Source organism: Halichoeres trimaculatus, unplaced genomic scaffold, assembly GCF_033239565.1.
Source record: "Halichoeres trimaculatus isolate MK-OKI-2021-1 unplaced genomic scaffold, fHalTri1.1 fHalTri1_scaffold_22, whole genome shotgun sequence".
In the NCBI taxonomy this organism is placed as follows: domain Eukaryota; kingdom Metazoa; phylum Chordata; class Actinopteri; order Labriformes; family Labridae; genus Halichoeres; species Halichoeres trimaculatus.
The window spans coordinates 22,700,518-22,718,923 of NW_027437200.1; the positions used below are offsets into that span (position 1 = coordinate 22,700,518).

The 18,406-nt window shown below is 40.7% G+C and overlaps 2 protein-coding genes across 2 annotated transcripts; both read right to left on the bottom strand.

Annotated features, from left to right (window-relative positions):
- Positions 1-2,435: 2,435 nt before the first annotated feature.
- Positions 2,436-4,745, bottom strand: LOC141784406 (ladderlectin-like). Its single transcript, XM_074662237.1, has 5 exons — positions 4,674-4,745; positions 4,482-4,564; positions 4,240-4,374; positions 2,644-2,752; positions 2,436-2,545 (listed from the first exon to the last, which is right to left on the bottom strand). Exons 1-5 carry the CDS (start codon positions 4,732-4,734, stop codon positions 2,466-2,468), a joined length of 468 nt encoding a protein of 155 aa, XP_074518338.1. The 5' UTR covers positions 4,735-4,745; the 3' UTR covers positions 2,436-2,465.
- Positions 4,746-6,802: 2,057 nt separating this feature from the next.
- Positions 6,803-18,406, bottom strand: LOC141784365 (nephronectin-like). The gene is made up of 13 exons (XM_074662189.1): positions 17,699-18,406; positions 15,713-15,810; positions 15,496-15,588; positions 14,769-14,888; positions 14,360-14,479; positions 14,145-14,279; positions 12,331-12,405; positions 11,105-11,710; positions 10,585-10,668; positions 9,239-9,337; positions 8,966-9,152; positions 8,814-8,898; positions 6,803-8,719 (listed from the first exon to the last, which is right to left on the bottom strand). The coding sequence occupies exons 1-13, from the start codon at positions 17,773-17,775 to the stop codon at positions 8,633-8,635; spliced, it is 1,866 nt and encodes a 621-aa protein (XP_074518290.1). The 5' UTR covers positions 17,776-18,406; the 3' UTR covers positions 6,803-8,632.

Here is an 18,406-nt window from a genome sequence, read left to right on the forward strand (position 1 = left end):
AAGTCTCTGTAATTCAGTAGTTGTTGTATTCAGCTAACGAAACATGTTGTCATTTGATTCTGGTACTTCTGGCAGGGGGAAGTGTGAATTTGCATGTTAGCTAAATATTTAGAAATCATACCTCAGACTTCAGAAATCTTGACTTAATATTTAGAAATCTTAGCAAATATCTTGAAATCTTTGCAAAAGATTTATAAATCTTTGATTAATATTTTCTTTTAGCCAAATATTTAGAATAAAAACTAAATGTTTAGAAATATTGCTAAATATTTAGAATGAAGACATTAGTTTCTAACATTTTTAAACAACATTCAACATTTATACATGATATATATATATATATATATATATATATATATATATATATATATATATATATATATATATATATATATATATATATATATATATACAAACCAGCCTTGAGTCACACTTTGGTACAAACCACCACAACAGAACGTGAAAATACAGATACCATGATTTATCAGTTTGACATAAACATCCAGTAGTTCAGGCGTTATGACGTCACACGCAAAATGTCACTATGGTTGAAGGTAAAAATTATTCATCTATCATTGTTTAAATGTTGAAATTGTAGTTTTACGTGGGGTTGAAAGTCAGAATTTCCTTGAAACAAAATCCATCTGTTCTTTTGATGACAGAAGACCATAAAACCATGGCGGACACTGTTTTTGCGACATCCCAATAAAAGTGGGATGCTCAAATATTATTATCGTACCAGCCACAATTTTAACCTCAATAACTGTAATCATTTATGACTGTGAAAAATTTTAATAAAGTCATCACATTTCTCTTGTCTTTAAAGAAGATATCCAGACTGTGTTAGTAATGTTTACCGGGAGAACATGTTCCTCATCTAATCCTGAAGAGATACTCACTCAGATTTGCGGTTTTCCTCTGGAACAAAAGGACAATCCCTGAGAAAAAATAGAGTTTGTCACTTGATACACTGACTGCTATTTGAATTAGGAGAGAAGAAATTGGTGTTTAATGAATTGCGTTTACCGATAAAAGAGAGGGCGCTCCTTGGCAAAACCATTTATCTGAAAAACAATATTAAACAAAAAAAAAAAAAACCTTTTAAGAAAACATAACATTGTTCAATCAAATTATTTTAGTTTGTACAAATCACTACTTTATGTATCTCAAAGATCCACTCACCTCTTGTTGTTCAAACCTTTAAGAACTAACCACACCAAGCAGCACAGGATGTACTTAGGAAGAAGTTTATGGAAATATTTTTCACTTTTCATGTCATTTTATGCAAAACTCTGACAGACAAGAAGATCCAGGGGCAGATTTGTTTACCAGTGATCCTTTAACAGCAGCTGGTTAAACAAGCTTGTCTGGATGTCCACTCAGGTGTTAGTGTTGGATTAACTCATAAAATGACTTTTTACGTAATTCAATTTAAGCTTCTTACATATAGTGTTACCAAAGATAGTTGCAAACCTAAAATCAAAGCAAAAGAGCTCAGACAGAAATACAACTTAAAATATTAAGAAAGTAAACGAATAGAACCCACACACCTGTATCTTCATGTAAAGTATCTAGTCATCAGCATAAAGAGAAAATGTACATTCGCCAAAACACGTACTGTGATAAAACACTACACCTGTTTTTTTAGACACTAGGAGATAAAACACATCTGGAATATGAGTTTTTTATATATGTATTCTTTTTTTTACAGATATTTATGTTTGTAACTGAAATCAAAATAATTGAAGACTTTCAAGTTTAAAGGTTCAATAAACCCGTAACCCAAACCCAAGTCCAATAACACTGATACAAACCCTAACCCTGTAGTCCTAACCCAATCCCTACCCCATTAACCCTGTCCCTGTAACTATAACCCTTTAACCCTGTCTCTATAACCCCATCCTTGTAACCCCAACCCTGAACCTCAACTCTACAACCTTATCTCTATAATCTAATCCCTGTAACCCTCACTCCAAAACCCTATCCCCGTAACCCCAACCCTAACCCTGACTCTGACCAACCCCACATGTCTAACCCCTGTAACTTTAACCCTTAAACCTTGACCATGTCCTCATAATTCTAATGTGTAGCCCTAACGTGGTAATGCTAACTCTGTAAGCCTTACTTTGTAACTCTATCCCTGTAACTCCAACCCTTTGACCCTAACCCTGTAACCCTTGAACCCAGTCAACATCTACGATAAATGCACAAAATGTGACACAGGCCGTTTCTTTTTGGATGCTTCAAGCGTTTAATTGAGCACAAGAATACAAGTAACAGAAGAAAGAACCTGAGCTAAAGGCTTTTTTTAATAAACAGGTGGTTTGATCTCATCAGAGACAGTCCAGCTCCTGTTTGTGTCACCTGTCATTTAGAGAGAGCAGGTTCAACAAGTCATGAGCGATGACTTTTCAAACGCTCATCCAGCAGTGTGTGTGTGTGTGTGTGTGTGTTTCACAGCGTCTTTATGCCTCAGAGCCTTTCAGCTTGACACAGACGGAGGGAGACTGGTCACCACACGGAAAAGCTGACCGGCATCTCCGGCCTGCAGATATCAGAATCACATAAAGAACATCCTCAGACTTAATAAGCTCCATGTCATTCATACTGATGATTAAAAAAAAAAAAACATTTATTATTTACCAGCATTGTAAAATGTGCAGCGGTTGTTGCCATTTTTGTTGTTTGGCTGTCCCCAGCACCAGTTATCGTAGTCGAAAGGAGAACCATCAGTCCACTCCCAAGTTCCCTCCTGGAAAATGATGATATGATGGTTGAAGAGTTAAAAGGGTCCTGGAAATGAGTTTTCTGTATTTAAGTTGCACACACTACAAATAACATTTCTCCACATTTAGCTCTAAAACATCACTTTTTCTGCAGAAATATTTGTGAAATATATTGGTCATATATTATGTAAAAATGTTGAATATTTCATCTAATTGTTGAATGTTACTTATAAATGCTATAAATGAATGTCCTGATTTTAAATATTTAGCTACATTTCAAAACATTTAGTTTTCATTCTACTTCCTCGATGTCGGCCGCAGGATCTTCAACATCACCACCACAGCACTTGGTACGTTTATTTTCTAACAGCTGATTTAGTCGACTGAGTTTGACTTTCTCAAAATCCGCTTGGTTGGATCGCTTCCGCCAACTTTTATTTTTGGTACTTCCAGCTGGCAGGAGTGTCAATTTGCATGTTGGCTAAATATTTAGAAATCGTACCTCAAGATTTTGAAATCTTTGATAAATTTTAAGTCTTAGCTAAATATTTAGAATAAAAACTAAATGTTAAGAAACGTTACTTAATATTTCAAATCAGGACATTAATTTGTAACATTTATAAATGACATTCAACATTTAGATATAGCATTTAACACTTATATCTAGTAATTGAAAAATATATTTCACAAATATTTCTCTTAATCTGCAGAAAAAGTGATTTTTTTAGAGCTAAATGTTGAGAAATGTTGTCGTTATTTTCAGTGTGCACAACATTACAATTGTGCTCCATAGAAATTTAACATCTGTCCCAAAATAAAAAATGTGACAAAGTGTGAAATGTAATAACTGGTCAATGATGAATCTGTGTATCATTCGTTCAGTTGATATTCAATTATAAATCAAAAGGCAAAACATTCAAAAACATTTTTTTCTCCTTTTTGAAATGAAAACAAATGAAAATCTGTTGGTTTTTCAATATTCCGTTTGATAATTTAGATCACATAAAGGTAAGTTGAATTACATCCCAAATTTCAATTTGGGATGGATTAGATTTATTTTATGATTGGTTACTTTGAATTTGTAATCCGTAATTTTTATTTGCATTCTGTGAAATGTGTTATTTTGAAATATATCTGTGATTCGTGAAATGTATTAGTGCTTCTGAAATTTATTTTACGCTTTTGAAATATTTATTCCCATTGCCCTTCAAGGCCACCATAATAAGGCCTTAAAAAGCAGAAACAAAAATCTACTTTTAAAAATGTATCCTCTTTCAATTTCAACCTTATTCAACTTCAGTCTTATTTCAAAATTCACTCTGTCACCTCCAAATGCCATGAATTTAGTTTTATTCTCAAAAAGTGGAAACACAATAAATCTGTCATCTACAAATGCAACAAATTTCAATTTGTTAGAGATTCTGTAAATATCCTTTTATCGTGGTCTTAACATTGATCCCTGTGGGACTCCTTGCATCAGAAAGAGACTTTTCTGTGGTGATAAATGACCCACCCTGTCAAGATCAGATCCTCCAATCCATGAAGATGGATCCCCTCCCCCATACCGATTTATCAGATTCTTGATAGAGTTACGCTCATATAATTCATGCATAGATGCCAGATGTCCGCCCAAGAGTTGGCAGTTTCTCTGAAGTGAACAGAGACAGAAGTTAGTGTGAGAAAAACTGAGTTTAGTGTTGTGCAAAGACTAGAAACTGATCTGTAAGAAGCAGCCCTGTTTAAATCATCTCTTACCTCTGCGTTCGGCCAATCCATGCTCTTGCCAACATAAGCAAAGTAGCGCCTGGCAATCTGTACCCACGGTGACGTCATGGTACCTGTAAGAGAAGTCAGCTCTGCTTGTTGACACTGTGGCAAAGTGGAGAATTTCAAAAACTGGTCGCCAAGTCTGATGTAAGGTCACAAACCAGCGTTTGTAGTACTCACCATCAGCAGCCGTCAGAGCCGTGGCGGCACAGAGGAGCACAGAGACGACCAGGATCTTCATGGTGATGAGACGAGCCTGGAGGTTCAGACAGAAACAGAAGAGTCCCTGATCCTCTGCTGGAGAAAAGATCGTCCACATGACATCACATTTTCTGCACTTACCTTCTTCTTCTTCTTCTTCTTCTGTTGTGGTTTCAAACAGAAGCATCAGTCTTTATATAAAACTTCTTATCTATCCATCTGTTCAAAAATGAGGAAGTGAACAGAAGCTGACCAAATATGTCCAAAGAAACATCAGGCAGCGTGTCAGAAACATGAACACTCCCAACGATTGAAAAACTACGACATCACACCAAGTTTAAAGGAGCTTTCCAGAATCTGTTGTTTCCCATGAGCACTTTCACCCGTCCACGCACAGACGAGACTCTTACCAAAGCATGTGTTTGTTTCTTTGGAGGTCAAAACTGTTAAACACTACTTTTCTTTGTACGGGAAAACTTTTCCAAGGATACAAGTGACAAGGTTATCACAAACTTTGTAAACTCAGTTTGTAGCTGGCATTTTCAAAAACAAATATCACTCCCTCATTGGTTAAAAAATACTTTTGTGTAGGCAAATCTGCTGATAAGTGCAGCTCGAGGCATTTCAAACCCTGATTTGTCAGTGTTTTCCCTACGTTAAACCTTGTGCCAGCCAATCAGAATGAGCCCTCGTCATTCAGCTGTGACGTTTGAGAACCAACAACTCTGTTTCCTAGCGTCTAAACAAAACCATGAAACCAGAGTTTTCCGAAATCTTCACTTTGGCTGGAGTTTTCAAAAAACATTGTTTTGATTGACGTACTCTTTTCATTTTATTGATAGACTCTAAAGTTTGACCCATAGACTGTATAGAGTGGACAGCGTGGCTCCACCATTTACCATTGTACAGTTTTGAAGCCCCGTCAAAGGCTGTGAGGGATTCTGGGAGAATCTGAGTGGAGCTGGGTGACAAAAATAATATTTTTTTGTTTGTTTCAAGAGTCTAATCACTTCTTGACTCTACCTCCAAACACCTTTTACAATCCCTGAAAAAAATACACAAGAATGATTGTTAAACAATCATCGTTAAACGTGACGTAAAACCTAGTTTTTAACCTCTTATAACTAATGAAAACGAAACTTTTCAGAAAAAAGAGGACTTGAATACAAGGCAGCCAAATAATATCTTTAAACCACCACAACAATCAGACGTGAGAAACATTTCTACCAGGTGTATCAATTTTTTAAAGTTTGACCACAGCCCATCTGGAATGACTGGGGAGATGGATTTTTTAACCTATACTGCAGCCAGCCACCAGGGGGAGCAGTTTTTGTGGAGACCTCACTTCAAGCCGAGCAAGATGACGTCCATTTTTTTTACAGTCTATGGTTTGAAACAACCACTGCAGAATAACTGCTGACTGTGGATTAAAATTAGCATTAGCACAAACAGATTAACCCTTTTAGCATTTAGCTTTTTTAGCTTTAGCAGCGCCTTTATAGCTGTGTTTTTATTTTACTTGATTTTTTTTTATTTTTTTAATTCCTAGTTCTATCTTTTGGATACTCTCAAAAATATTTTGAAAATTTAAACTACTGTCGTTGTGGATTCAGATGTTTTCCACATTTTCAGCTGCTCAGTTTTAAAAATAAGAATCATGTTAAAGAGGAAGTGACAAAGTTCAAACAGTGAAAGTGATGAAGCAAACCAACTCTGATGAAATTGTTTCTTAATTCTTCTTTTAGGAAAAGATAATGGTAACGATAAAGATATCAGCAGTTTCAGCTTCTTCAAAAACAAGTTCAAACATATTGATACACCATCAGGATAAGGGATCCTGCGAGTCATGGTGGAAGAAAGACGATCAGAACAATCAGTTTCACAATCCTGCTCTCAGGTCATGACCCAGGTTTAATCAACAGATGTGACCTTTCATGAACCATCCATGACAAAAAATAAATGAAACCAACACAGAAACAGCTGCAGACAGCTTCATGTCTTTAGTAAAATCAAATAATGTTTATTTCACTGCTACAGCAACACAGACTCCTGAAACCTGACAACAAGCTAACTTTGTCAGTTTGTAGCGTAGTTTAGCAGCTGCTATATTTCTCTCTCCTCACAGCCCGGTGCTCCGAGACGTGTCTGTAACGTGTAACGTTAGTGAATCCTGGTTCTGTCCTACCAGAGCTCATCTACCAACTCCAACCTCACCAAGCAGAGCTAACGTAACCTGGCTCTTCATTTTATTGATAGACTCTCAAGTTTGAACAGACCACTGCAGAATAACTGCTGACTGTGGGTTGGAGCCAACATTAGCACAAACAGATTGACCTGGGTTTTAGCCTTTAGCCTTCAGCTTAGGTTTCAGTAATAAGCTCATGTTTAAGCCTTTAGCTTGACTTTTAGCCTTTAACTCACGTTTTAGCCTTTAACCTACGGTTTGCCGTTGACTCAGGTTAAGGCCTTGTAGCAGGTGATTTAGCATAATGGTCATGTTTAAGCCTTCAGCCCAAGTTTATGCCTTTAAGCAATGGTTTGCCTTAAGCTCAGGATTAAACCTTTAGCTCAGGTTTTAGCCTTTAGCTCAGGTTTAGCCTTCAGCTTGTGATTGATCCTTTAACCCATGGTTTGCCCTAGACTCCTGTTTTAGCCATTAGCTCAGGTTTTAGCCTTTGACCCATGGTTTGCCTTTAGGTCAGGTTTAAGCCTTTTAGGTGGTGTTTTAGTCTTAGGTTCAGGTTTTAGCATTTAGCTCATTTTTTAGCTTTCAATCCATGATTTTCCTAAATATCAGGTTTCAACCTTTGGCTCATGTTTTAGCCTTTAGGTTATGGTTTTGCCCCTTAGCGTAGGTTTAAGCCTTTAGCTTGTGTTTGAGCCTTTAGCCCATGGTTTGCCTTTGACTCAGGTTAAGGTCTTTTAGCAGGTGCTTCAGCATTTAGCTCATGTTTTAGCCTTTAACCAATGGTTTGCCTCTGGCTCAGGTTTAAACCTTTAGCTCAGGTTTTAGCCTTTAGCTCAGGTTTTAGCCTTTAGATTATGGTTCTGCCTTTAGGTCTTGTTTTAGCCTTTAGCTTAGGTATTAGCCTTTACCCATGGTTTGCCTAAAGCTCAGGTTACAGTTATTAGCTCATGTTCTAGCCTTTAGCTCAGGTTTCAGTTATTAGCTCGTGCTTTGGCATTTAGCTCATGTTAAAGCCTTTAACCCATGGTTTGCCTTTGGCTCAGGATTAAGCCTTTTAGCCGGTGTATAGTTTTCAGCTCAGGTTTTAGTAATTAGCTTGTAGCTTTGCATATAGGTCGAAATTTAGACTTGAGTTCATGTCTTAGCCTTTAGCTTGTGTTTTGGCCTTTGAACTTATATTTTTGCCTTGAGCTCATGTTCTAGCCTTAAGCTCATAGCTTTGTCTTCAGCTTGTGTTTCAGCTTTTCGCTCGTGCTCTATCACTCGTGTACACCATCACTACAAAATAAATCACACACAACCAAATTAGTCAGTCTTACAATTAATAACAAGTTTAGAGTCAAAGTTAGAAAAACATTTTTTCAGTTCTCATATCAGAGAAAGCAGACACCTATTTTTGGAACGTGGAAAAAAGTTCATTTTGGGCTCATGGAGGAATCGAATCGGTTAGGAGATTCGTTAAACATTACAATAAACTTAAAACGTAAATTCAAAACAAAAAAAATCTGAAAACTTGAATAAAATACAGTTATATTCTTTTATATGTACATATTCTGGACTCAGCACAGGAAGTGGTCCTTTTTCCCATTGAATCAATAATACTGTCTGTATGGAGAGCAAAAGCAGGTTCAAATCCAAAAAAAACAAAAACAAAACCAAAGTTTGCTGAAAGTTTAACGAGAACGTGGAGTTTCAAAAACTGTCCATGATTTGTGAAAAAACAGCGACCTGTCCCTTTAAATAAAGTTCATCACTGACAAGCTCCTCGCCTCAGAGTGACATCATCAACAGCCATCTGTCCCCGCTGTCCTCTCCTCCGATCAGCCTTCAGCAGCACCTACACACACACGCACACACACACACACACACACACCTGTCAGCACAATGAATCATTAAAACATTTTACAGCACTGTGACACGTTTTCCTTCACCTTGTCGACCCCATGCATCGTCAAGGAAACCTGTGTGTGTCTCCACCCGTGTCCGCCTGTCCTGCTCCAGAGGGCGGGGTCATACCTGTAACAACCAATCAGGAGTCAGAGGTTTTCAACAGATGTAACGGACATGTTGAGCCCTCGTTTACCTGTGGCCCCGCCCCGACTTTCTGACAAAGAGCTGCAGCACGCCCACGTGATGCCCCGTCAGCCAATGGGAGAAGGAGAAGCACAGGTCGCTGTGGCTCCAGGGCGGGATGATTGGGATGACCAAGCGGGCACCACGAGTGCTTCTCTGTCCCGCCTTCAGCTCCGGGACGGACAGGTAACGGTCACCTGGGGAAATGTGTGAGAGTGGGAGGGGGTAGGCGAGGAGCTGGATCTGAACCCAGATCAAGAGCTGGTCCAACAGCGCCCCTTACCTGCAGAGTTCTGAGCCGTCTCCCAGTGTACGTCTCCTTCTTTGTCTGACATCCAGTCACACATGCCGTGATCGAAGGTGCAGCGGAGCACGCCCACCTCTGCAACACACACACAGAAAAATAAACTCATATTTCAGTTAAAATCAGAGGGGTCCAAACTTCCCCTAAAGAGGTAGGGGGCGCCGATTGTAAAGTTACACACACTACAAATAACAACATTTCTCCACATTTAGCTCCAAAACGTCACTTTTTCTGCAGATTTAGAGAAATATTTGTGAAATAGATTTTATATTTATTATTATCAAACACTATATATATAAATGTTGAATATTTTACCTAAATGTTATATGAATGTTTTGATTCTACATATTTAGCTACGACTAAATATTTATCAAAGTTTTATAAATCTTAAGCAAAGATTCCTAAATATCTAGTCAAGATTTCTTAATCTCAGGCAAACATTCGTAAAATTTAGCAAAGATGTCTAAATATTTAGCTAATATACAAATTCACACTCCCGCCTTCTGGGTAATACCAAAATAAAAGTTTGAGGATGTGATTTTGAGAAAGTCAAGCTCTACTTCTCCGATGTCGGCCACAGGATCTTCAACATCACAGCACTTAGTACCTTTATTTTCTAACGGCTGATTTAGCCGACTGTGTTTGACTTTTTCAAAATCCACTTGGCTGGATCGCTTTCTCCAAATTTTATTGTGATACTTCCTGTGGACAGGAGTGTGGATTTGCATGTTAACTAAATATCTAGAAATTGTACCTCAGGATTTATAAATGTTTGATTAATATCTCTTAGCGAAATATTTAGAATGAAACTAAATGTTTAGAAACGTAGCTAAATACTTAGAATCAGGACATTCATTTATAACATTTATAAATAACATTCAACATTTAGGTAAAACATTCAACATTTATGTATATAATATATGACAAATATATTTCACAAATATTTCTCTAAATCTGTAGAAAAAGTGATGTTTTGGAGCTAAATGTGGAGAAACTAACCAGGAAAGTAACATATGAATGCTCTGTTTGATGTTTCTGGAAAAAATCCACCACTAGATGGCAGCAGATACACTCCTTCCATCATCACAGACAGATGAACCCAAACTTGTTCCTCAAGTGTCTCCTCATCCTAAATGATCAGTGGTTGGTTTTCTAAACATCAGCAAATTCTGCTTTTGTTCAAGCAACATGTCCTCCAGTAGGGGGCGATACCCAACTATGTATATAGTGCACCAGTTTTTGCACTTTTTAACCTCATATGTTTGCTACCAAAATAAAAGCCCCACAGTTATGACATCTCTAAACGTGTGTTGGTGTCAGCTGACCTGGATCGTCTTTGGTGTCCTCGGCCGTGTTCCCCAGCTCGATGTCGAATTCCCACACCTGATTCTGACCAGGATGTCGAGGAACTGCAACACACACACAGACACACACGACACGACATGACTTAAATATGAGGTCATCAGCACCAAAACTACCTTATTTCTAAACCCTGGTACTCTGTTCCCCTGGTCCGGCTGGATTTCCTCCAAAGAACACGAGTCTATTCCCGTCATGTAGCCTGAAAGTCTGTTTCATGAATGCCAGTTAGCAGTTAGAGGGGTTAAAAAGATCTGGTTCTGGGGTGCCGGTGGCCTTGTGGTCTAGGTTGAGCCCCATAAGGTCCGCCCACACCTTGGTGTGATGGTGCTCATGGGAAATGAAGTCTTGGGAAAGTCCTCACAGCAACTTCAATGTTAGCTTATCCTCATATTTTCACCATTCTTACTTCTTCTGATCTATAACTTCTGATCAAATAAATGTGTGTGTGTGTGTGTGTGTGTGTGTGTGTGTGTGTTCCCTCACTGTGGACGTCTCCTCTCTGACGGTGTGTCACCTCCTTATTGATCCTGTTGCTCACAGTGCTTGTAGGCAGGGAGGTCGTGGATGGCAGCGTGGTCGTCGTAGTGGTTGGACCAGTGGATGGACCAGTAGTCGTGGTGGTTGTCTGTAGTGTCAGTGTAGTTGTGGTGGTAACTGGAGGTGTTGTCGTAGCCAGTTCAGGTGTAGTGTGTAAAAAGGTGAGGGTTGTCATAGTTAGAGTGGTCGTAGCAGCCGGAGTTGAACTGAAAACAGTCGTGGGGGTAGTAGGAGCTTGTGTTGTAGGTGTCGTCGTGGTAACAGGGGTAGTAGTGGTAGCTGGTGTTGTTGTGGTAACAGTAGTTGTAGTAGTGGTAGCTGGTACTGTTGTAATAAGAGGGGTAGTGGTAGCTGGTGTCGTCGTGGTAACAGTGGTTGTGGTAGTGGTTGGTGATGTTGTCGTGACAGGAGTAGGCAAGGTTGTTGTGGTAGTGCTTGGTAGGGTTGTAGTTGGAGTCGTAGGAAGCATAGCAGCAGAAGGGGTGGTAGTGATGGGGGTTGTAGTTTTTGTAGTCCTCGGTCTGTGAGGCTCCAGAGTTACTTTGAGGACAGCTGGGGAAAAAAAACATCACAAAATGAGAAACTTACATCCTTCCATTCAGTACCATCTGCAAGCAAAACTAGGCCAAGCAAGTCAACCCAGACCTTGCCTCAGCTATGTTTTTTAGCTCCTCCTGGGGGATCCCAATGTGCTCCCAGGTCATAAGGGGTACTTAATACCTCCACCTAGCTCTGGGTTTGCCACAGAGAGTCCTTCCAGCTGGACTTGCCCAGAAACACCTCAAGAAGGAGGCCTCCAGGAAAGATCTTGTCGAAAGCCTGAACCACCTCGATGACCTTCTTTCTATGTGCTACTCCAAGTTCCTGACCCTAATCCTAACGCTGAGAAAGTGTTTTTAGCTGCTTGTATCCATGATTTTATCCTTTCAACCAGAACTTGTGACCAAGGGTGCAAAGTTGGAACGTAGACCAACTGGTAAATTAGCACTTCCCCTTGATGGTCCAGTACAATGCCCACATCACTACATCAATCCGACCTGCCCTCATCTATGATCCAGACCCCAACGAACTCTTTTACAAGAGGCAATCCATCGTTTTCTGGCAGAGAATCATGGCCCTAGACTTAGAGGTGACCCTTTAATTTGAACGTGCTTTATCAAACTTTCATTTACCTTCACAGCTGCCGTCTTTACACTTGCACTTTGGAGAGGTTGGATTCAGAGCACAGAACGCGCGAGGGTCCTTATCTGACAACAGAAAGAAAGATGTTTGATTTCTTCAACACTTATTTTCTTGTGAAAGTTTCTCCTTATCTAACAGTCTCAACACTTTAGCCGCGTTTCCACCAAGCAGACTGGTTCGGTTCGTCTAGGTAGGGTGCGCATTTTGTGGCGTTTCCACTGACTTATCCCGGGTCAGATCCCCAAATAACCGAGACAAGCTGTCCCACTTTTTGGGACCCTTTTGTATGGGTGTCAGTAGGGCTGAACAATTTATCGTTTTCAGATCGAAATTGCAATTTTAGACAATGCAATTTTGAGATCGCCAAAGCAGCAATTTTTTGCAGCGCTCCTGACTGACTCAGGATCTGTTGTGTCAAGTATTATACACATTCTGTTTTACAAATTTGGAGACAATCAATATGTTGAAAGTGCTGGTAAGCAGGTCAACAACACAAAGCCTCTGTTTAGAAGTAGAAGTTGATGAAAACAGATTTTTTAATCATCAATATTGATGATTAAAAAATCCTGAATTGCAATATCTGCCAGAAAAACTAGATCTTTTTCTAAAATCGTTCAGCCCTACATGTGAATATCACAAAGCTTTATTTGAAGAAAATCGTGAATCGAATTGAAATCACAATATCTGCCAGAAAAATCGCAATTCAATCTTTTCTTCAAAGCCCTAGGTGTCAGACTGAACCGATCCACTCTCAGAAGGTGGAGCTACAACACTGCAGACTGGTGATTGGTTGAAAGAATCGTCACTAACCCCGACAACGGCTGCATTTCTCCTGGTGGCACACAGCCTCCCCTAAAACAAAGCTTGATTGCACTTTGTTACAGAGAGCTACATGTTGATCACAGAGAGGACGAAATGCTCATGTCATACATCTGTGCTCTTTGTTTTCTAAGTTGGGTTTTTCTTCTTCATCTAATTTATTAGCAGGGTACACTGCTACAACGTCACGCTATTATTCAACAGCTGCGGCTTTCGGCATCTGGCTTACACGCCGCCTACCAAGAGAGGGCACAGTTTGCTGTGGAAATGCAAACGGGACCAGGCTTAACTGTACCAAACTGTGCTGAACCGAACTGGACTGCTTGGTGGAAATGGGGCTTTTGAGAAGCCCCGTTTCCACCAAGTGGTCCTGATCAGTACGGTTTGGTACGGGTTGGGTTGGTAAAGCCTGATCCCGTTAGCTAACCGTGCCCTTCCTGGTAGGAAGTGTGTACACCGAGTGCCGATAGCTGCATCAGCAATGTAATAGCATGACGGCATAGCAGCAGGAGTCTACCCCGCTAATAAATCCAATGAAGAAGAAAAGTGCAAACAGTAGTCAAAGCGCAACTATGGAAGACATCCAGCAATTCGTCTTCTTTGTGATTGGCATGTGGCTATTTGTTACAAAGCGAAATCAGGCTTTGTTTCAGACCGCTGTTGCACAGGAAGTGACCATTCTTTCCACCAATCAATGGACTGCAGTGTTTCTAGCTCCACCTTTTGGGTCGGACCAGTATGTCTAACTACCCAACAGAAGGGAACCAAAAAGTGGACGGTACAGGTCCGTAATTTGGGGATCCGTTCCAGAACTGAACTGAAACTCTTGGTAGAAACGGGGCTTTCAAGAAAAGTGGTAGATTATCCACTATTAAAAAAAAAAAAAACAGCCTTCAACCGTTTCCAAAAGGTCGTCACAGGTTTTAGAGGTCCAAGTTGACCCCAACATATTTACAATTCTGCATTGTACCCCTGAACGCCTCACCGATGCAGCTGTACCGCCCGTTGATGTAGGTGAGTTTGAATCCGAGGTGGCATCTACACACGAAGCTGCCGAAGGTGTTCACACACTTCCTACGGTGAGGACACACACCGCCGCCTGACACACACTCGTTGACGTCTACAAGACAGAGAGAAAGAGTTAATCTGACATAAACACCCATCAGTTCCTCATCTGGGAAGAGAAACACACTCACTGACCGACACAGGTGCGTCTGTCTGGTCCAAGTCGTAATCCTGGTGATGGACAGGTGCACTGCACGGCCCCCTTGGTCACCTTACAGCCGTACTGACAGTTGGCATGGTAACAGGTGCGTGCATCTGTAAAAAGCAGATCAGGTTCAAGTCTTTTAATCTTTATTTACAAAGAAGCCGATAACGCCACTGACTGATGGACGACACGACAGCTCCCAAAAGTGAAGCCAAAACATGAAGAGCTCCCCCCAGTGGCTGGCTGGGCCACTGGAAACACTGTGACTTATAATTAAAAACCAAACAGACATCATGGGCTTGTCCTTGTTTTCTCATTTGAATATGTGTGTGTGTGTGTGTGTGTGTGTGTGTGTGTGTGTGTGTGTGTGTGTGTGTGTGTGTGTGTGTGTGCACTCACTTCTGCAGCTGCCGTCTGCCTGCAGCGCGTATCCGTCCAAACAGTAACACTTGAAGCTCCCCAACGTGTTCATGCAGCGATGTTTGCAGGGCCGGGGCTTCATGCCACACTCGTTCAGATCTGACACACACACACACACACACACACACACACACACACACACACACACAGGGCAGCACAAAGGTAAAAGGTGAGGAAACAAACATTAACCTGAGAGAAATTGCTTTCACTCTTTGAGACAACCTGAAGGATTAACCTTTGACCTCCTGAGCTCTAAGTCATTTGAAGAGTGCTCTGAGTGTGTGAGTGTGTGTGTGTGTGTGTGTGTGTGTGTGTCAGTGTGTGTGTCAAGTTTTGAAGTGTTGCCCACAGTTTTTGGGTGTGTGTGTCTTAAGCCAGATGTTGTTTTATAGTCAGGATGTGACTCCTGATGTACCCTGTAATCAGCAGATTATAACTCTGTGTGTGCGGGGGCGCGCGTGTGTGTGTGTGTGTGAGTGTGTGTAAGTGTGTGTAAGTGTGTGTGTTTTGGGGGTCTTAGGTGAAACTTGTCTTTGCAGGCCAAACAAGCATGACAGGAATGTGTCTCTGTCTTTCGTTCTCAGATGCATCATGGGACATAAACCTGATATTTAGCATCATCTCACACACAGACACACACACACACACACACACACACACACACACACACACACACAAACACACACTTAAAAAAGAGCAGTGTTACCTTGGTTACAGGCCTTGCCGGTGTATCCTGGGTGACATCTGCATCTGTCTGGTCCGACACACTCGCCGTGTTTACATCCCTGCTGACAATGAGCTACACACACACACACACACACACACACACACACACACACATTAACTACCTGCATGAGAACATCTCAACAGTAACTCACACAGGTTATGACCTCATCATTTTTGTGTGTTTTGTGTGTCCTCACGTTGACAGCGCCCCCCGTCCGTCTGTCTCCAGCCCCAACAACACTCCACACTGTTTCCATAGTGACAGAGACCCGACAGCCCCGCCTGGTTACCCCACCTGAAAACATCACACACACATATTTTAGTATCCGATACCTGAGAGTGTGTGTGGACCGAGGTGTGAGTCCGTGGCGTGTTGTGTTTCCTGGAGCCTGTCCTAACATGAGTTATTTCAGCCGGAGGTTGGGGGGGGGGGGGGGGGGGGGCTCCCTCTGCATACTTTCCCTTTCCCGTCACGCTGTCTGACACTTTTGTCCGTCTACCCTCTCTCCCAGGTTTCATCGTCTTCTCCTCTATGACCCCACATTTACTCACTCTACGAGCTCTCACACACGTTTCATTTGTCTCATTCGTCAAATTCAGGGCAGTTTATTCATAGTAAGAACTACATTTTCACACCTGGTTTCCCTACCTGCTCTCTGTTATTACTTATGTGCAGATGTAACAGGGGCTGTTTGCAAGTAGCTGCTTTTTGCCATGTTGGCATTCCTGGATAAGACGACTCTTTGTTTGGGTTTTTATGTGAAAGGGCATCCAGACAAAACTCTGAACTTCCTCTCAGGGATTTAACACCAACAGAGTGTCTTCTGGATGTGCTTCCTATCATAAATATAAACACTGTCATCTGGATTCCTTTCCTGTTAAAAGAAACAAAGTGTCATCTGGATGCCCTTACAGTTAAAAATATCAATTATTTATTATTTGCATACAGTTATAACTACAAGGGCATTCAGAGGACATTTTGTTTACAGTTAATCTACTGAAGGACATCCAGAAGGTTTTGATTTTAATAGTAAGGACACCCAGATAACCCTATTTTATACTTCTAATAGGAAAGGCATCCAGATGACTCTGTGTTTACAGTACTTACAGGAAGGGCATCCAGTTAACACTTTGTTTACATTTACCAACTTGACAGGCATCCAGAAGGTTTTGATTTTAACAGTAAGGGCACCCAAATGACCATTTTTTTATACTTCTAATAGGAAAGGCATCCAGATGACTCTGTGTTTACATTACTTACAGGAAGGGCATCCAGATAACACTTTGTTTACATATTCTGACTAATAGGGCATCAAGATGGCATTTCTTTTATATTTTGTTTAGTACTAAGTTTTATTTTGTTTTGAAAGGAAGGGCATCTAGAGGACTATTTGTTTACATTGTTCAACTTGACAGGCATCCAGAGGGTTTTGATTTTAACAGTAAGGGCACCCAGATGACAATTTTTTATACTTCTGATAGGAAAGGCATCCAGATGACTCTGTGTTTACAGTACTTACAGGAAGGGCATCCAGATAACACTTTGTGTACATATTCTGACTAATAGGGCATCAAGATGGCACTTCTTTTAAATTCAAAATTGACAAAGCATCCAGGGGGGGGACTTGTTTTTTTTTCTTTTTAACATGACAGACATTCAGATTGCTCTTTCTTTTGTTTTATTCAATTTTAAAAGGAAGGGCATCTAGATGACTATTGTTTTCATTTTTAACTGAGAGGATATACAGAAAGGATTATGTTTACATTTTGACAGGAAGGGTATCTAGACAATACTTTGTTTGAATTTTATTAGCAAGACAAGCATCCAGAGGGTACTTTGTCTAAATTTTGGACAGGAAGGGTATCCAAGGGACATTTTGTTTATAATTACGACTTTACAGAACTACAGGGCACTTTGTTTTGGTCTTTTTTTATAGGAAGGGAATCTAGAGGAAAACTTTGTCCCCGTTTTTAACTGGAAGGGTATCCACACAACACTTTGTTTTTGTTGTAACTGGAATGGCATCCAGAGGGCATTTTGTCTAAACATTAAACAGTGAGGATATCCAGGCTACACTTTTGACGTATTCTTTTAGTAGTCTAACTGCACATGTGGATTTTACTTTATGTGTATAGTTTGAAAAAACCAGTGTCTGTTTTTAAGACGAACTGATCATCCTCACCTGTCATAGTCCACACTCCCTCCATGGCTCCACATACAGAACCAGCTCAGCAGAACCAAGCGGATCTGGCTCTGCATCCTCCTCCTTCAGTCCCCCTCAGCCCACTGGCTTGTGGTCCAGACCGACCCGGGGAGAGAAGGGTTAATGTCCACTCTGTGTAGAAGTTTGTCGATACATGCCAGCAGAGTTTGACGGAGCCGGTTCCGGTGAGAAATGTGTGTGAGGGACAAAGAGGGGACGGACCAAAGACCCCCTAAAAAGTCGTGATTCTTTAAAATGTATTAAAACATTAAAAACAGTAAATCACGCAGGACACGTGTCACCTGTGAAGGTCAGTAAATCACCTGTGTTCAGAGGTTAAGATCACCTGGTTGTTAAATGTTCAAAAAGAAAAAGTATGAAGTGAGTATGAAACTGTTTAAGACGGAATGTTACACACAAAAGTTGATGAAACGAGACGCAAACGCAGGAAGAATCCGTTAAATCCGGGTCCTCGGCGGCTGGAATTTAAAAACAGACACTAGAAAAGCGTCGGTAAAATATTCGGTGATTCTGAGTCAAGATGAAGACTTTAGGAAGTGGAAAAAAGCCGTTAAATCCAAACATCAACCGAGCGTCCCGCGCGCTCCAAAGTTCTGCAGGAGACAGTCCGCGTGCACACTGTGAGGGGGAGCCAGAGCGCGTGCCTGTGACACCTGGGTAAAGGAG

Coding starts and splice junctions, on each gene's coding strand:
- LOC141784406 (XM_074662237.1), bottom strand. CDS start 4,734: ATGAAGATCCTGGTCGTCTCTGTGCTCCTCTGTGCCGCCACGGCTCTG. Junction 4,565..4,673: donor GGCTCTGACGGCTGCTGATG/GTGAGTACTACA, acceptor CTTCTCTTACAG/GTACCATGACGTCACCGTGG. Junction 2,546..2,643: donor CTGCACATTTTACAATGCTG/GTAAATAATAAA, acceptor TGATATCTGCAG/GCCGGAGATGCCGGTCAGCT.
- LOC141784365 (XM_074662189.1), bottom strand. CDS start 17,775: ATGCAGAGCCAGATCCGCTTGGTTCTGCTGAGCTGGTTCTGTATGTGG. Junction 15,811..17,698: donor GGGAGTGTGGACTATGACAG/GTGAGGATGATC, acceptor TGATGTTTTCAG/GTGGGGTAACCAGGCGGGGC. Junction 14,280..14,359: donor AGACAGACGCACCTGTGTCG/GTCAGTGAGTGT, acceptor TCTGTCTTGTAG/ACGTCAACGAGTGTGTGTCA.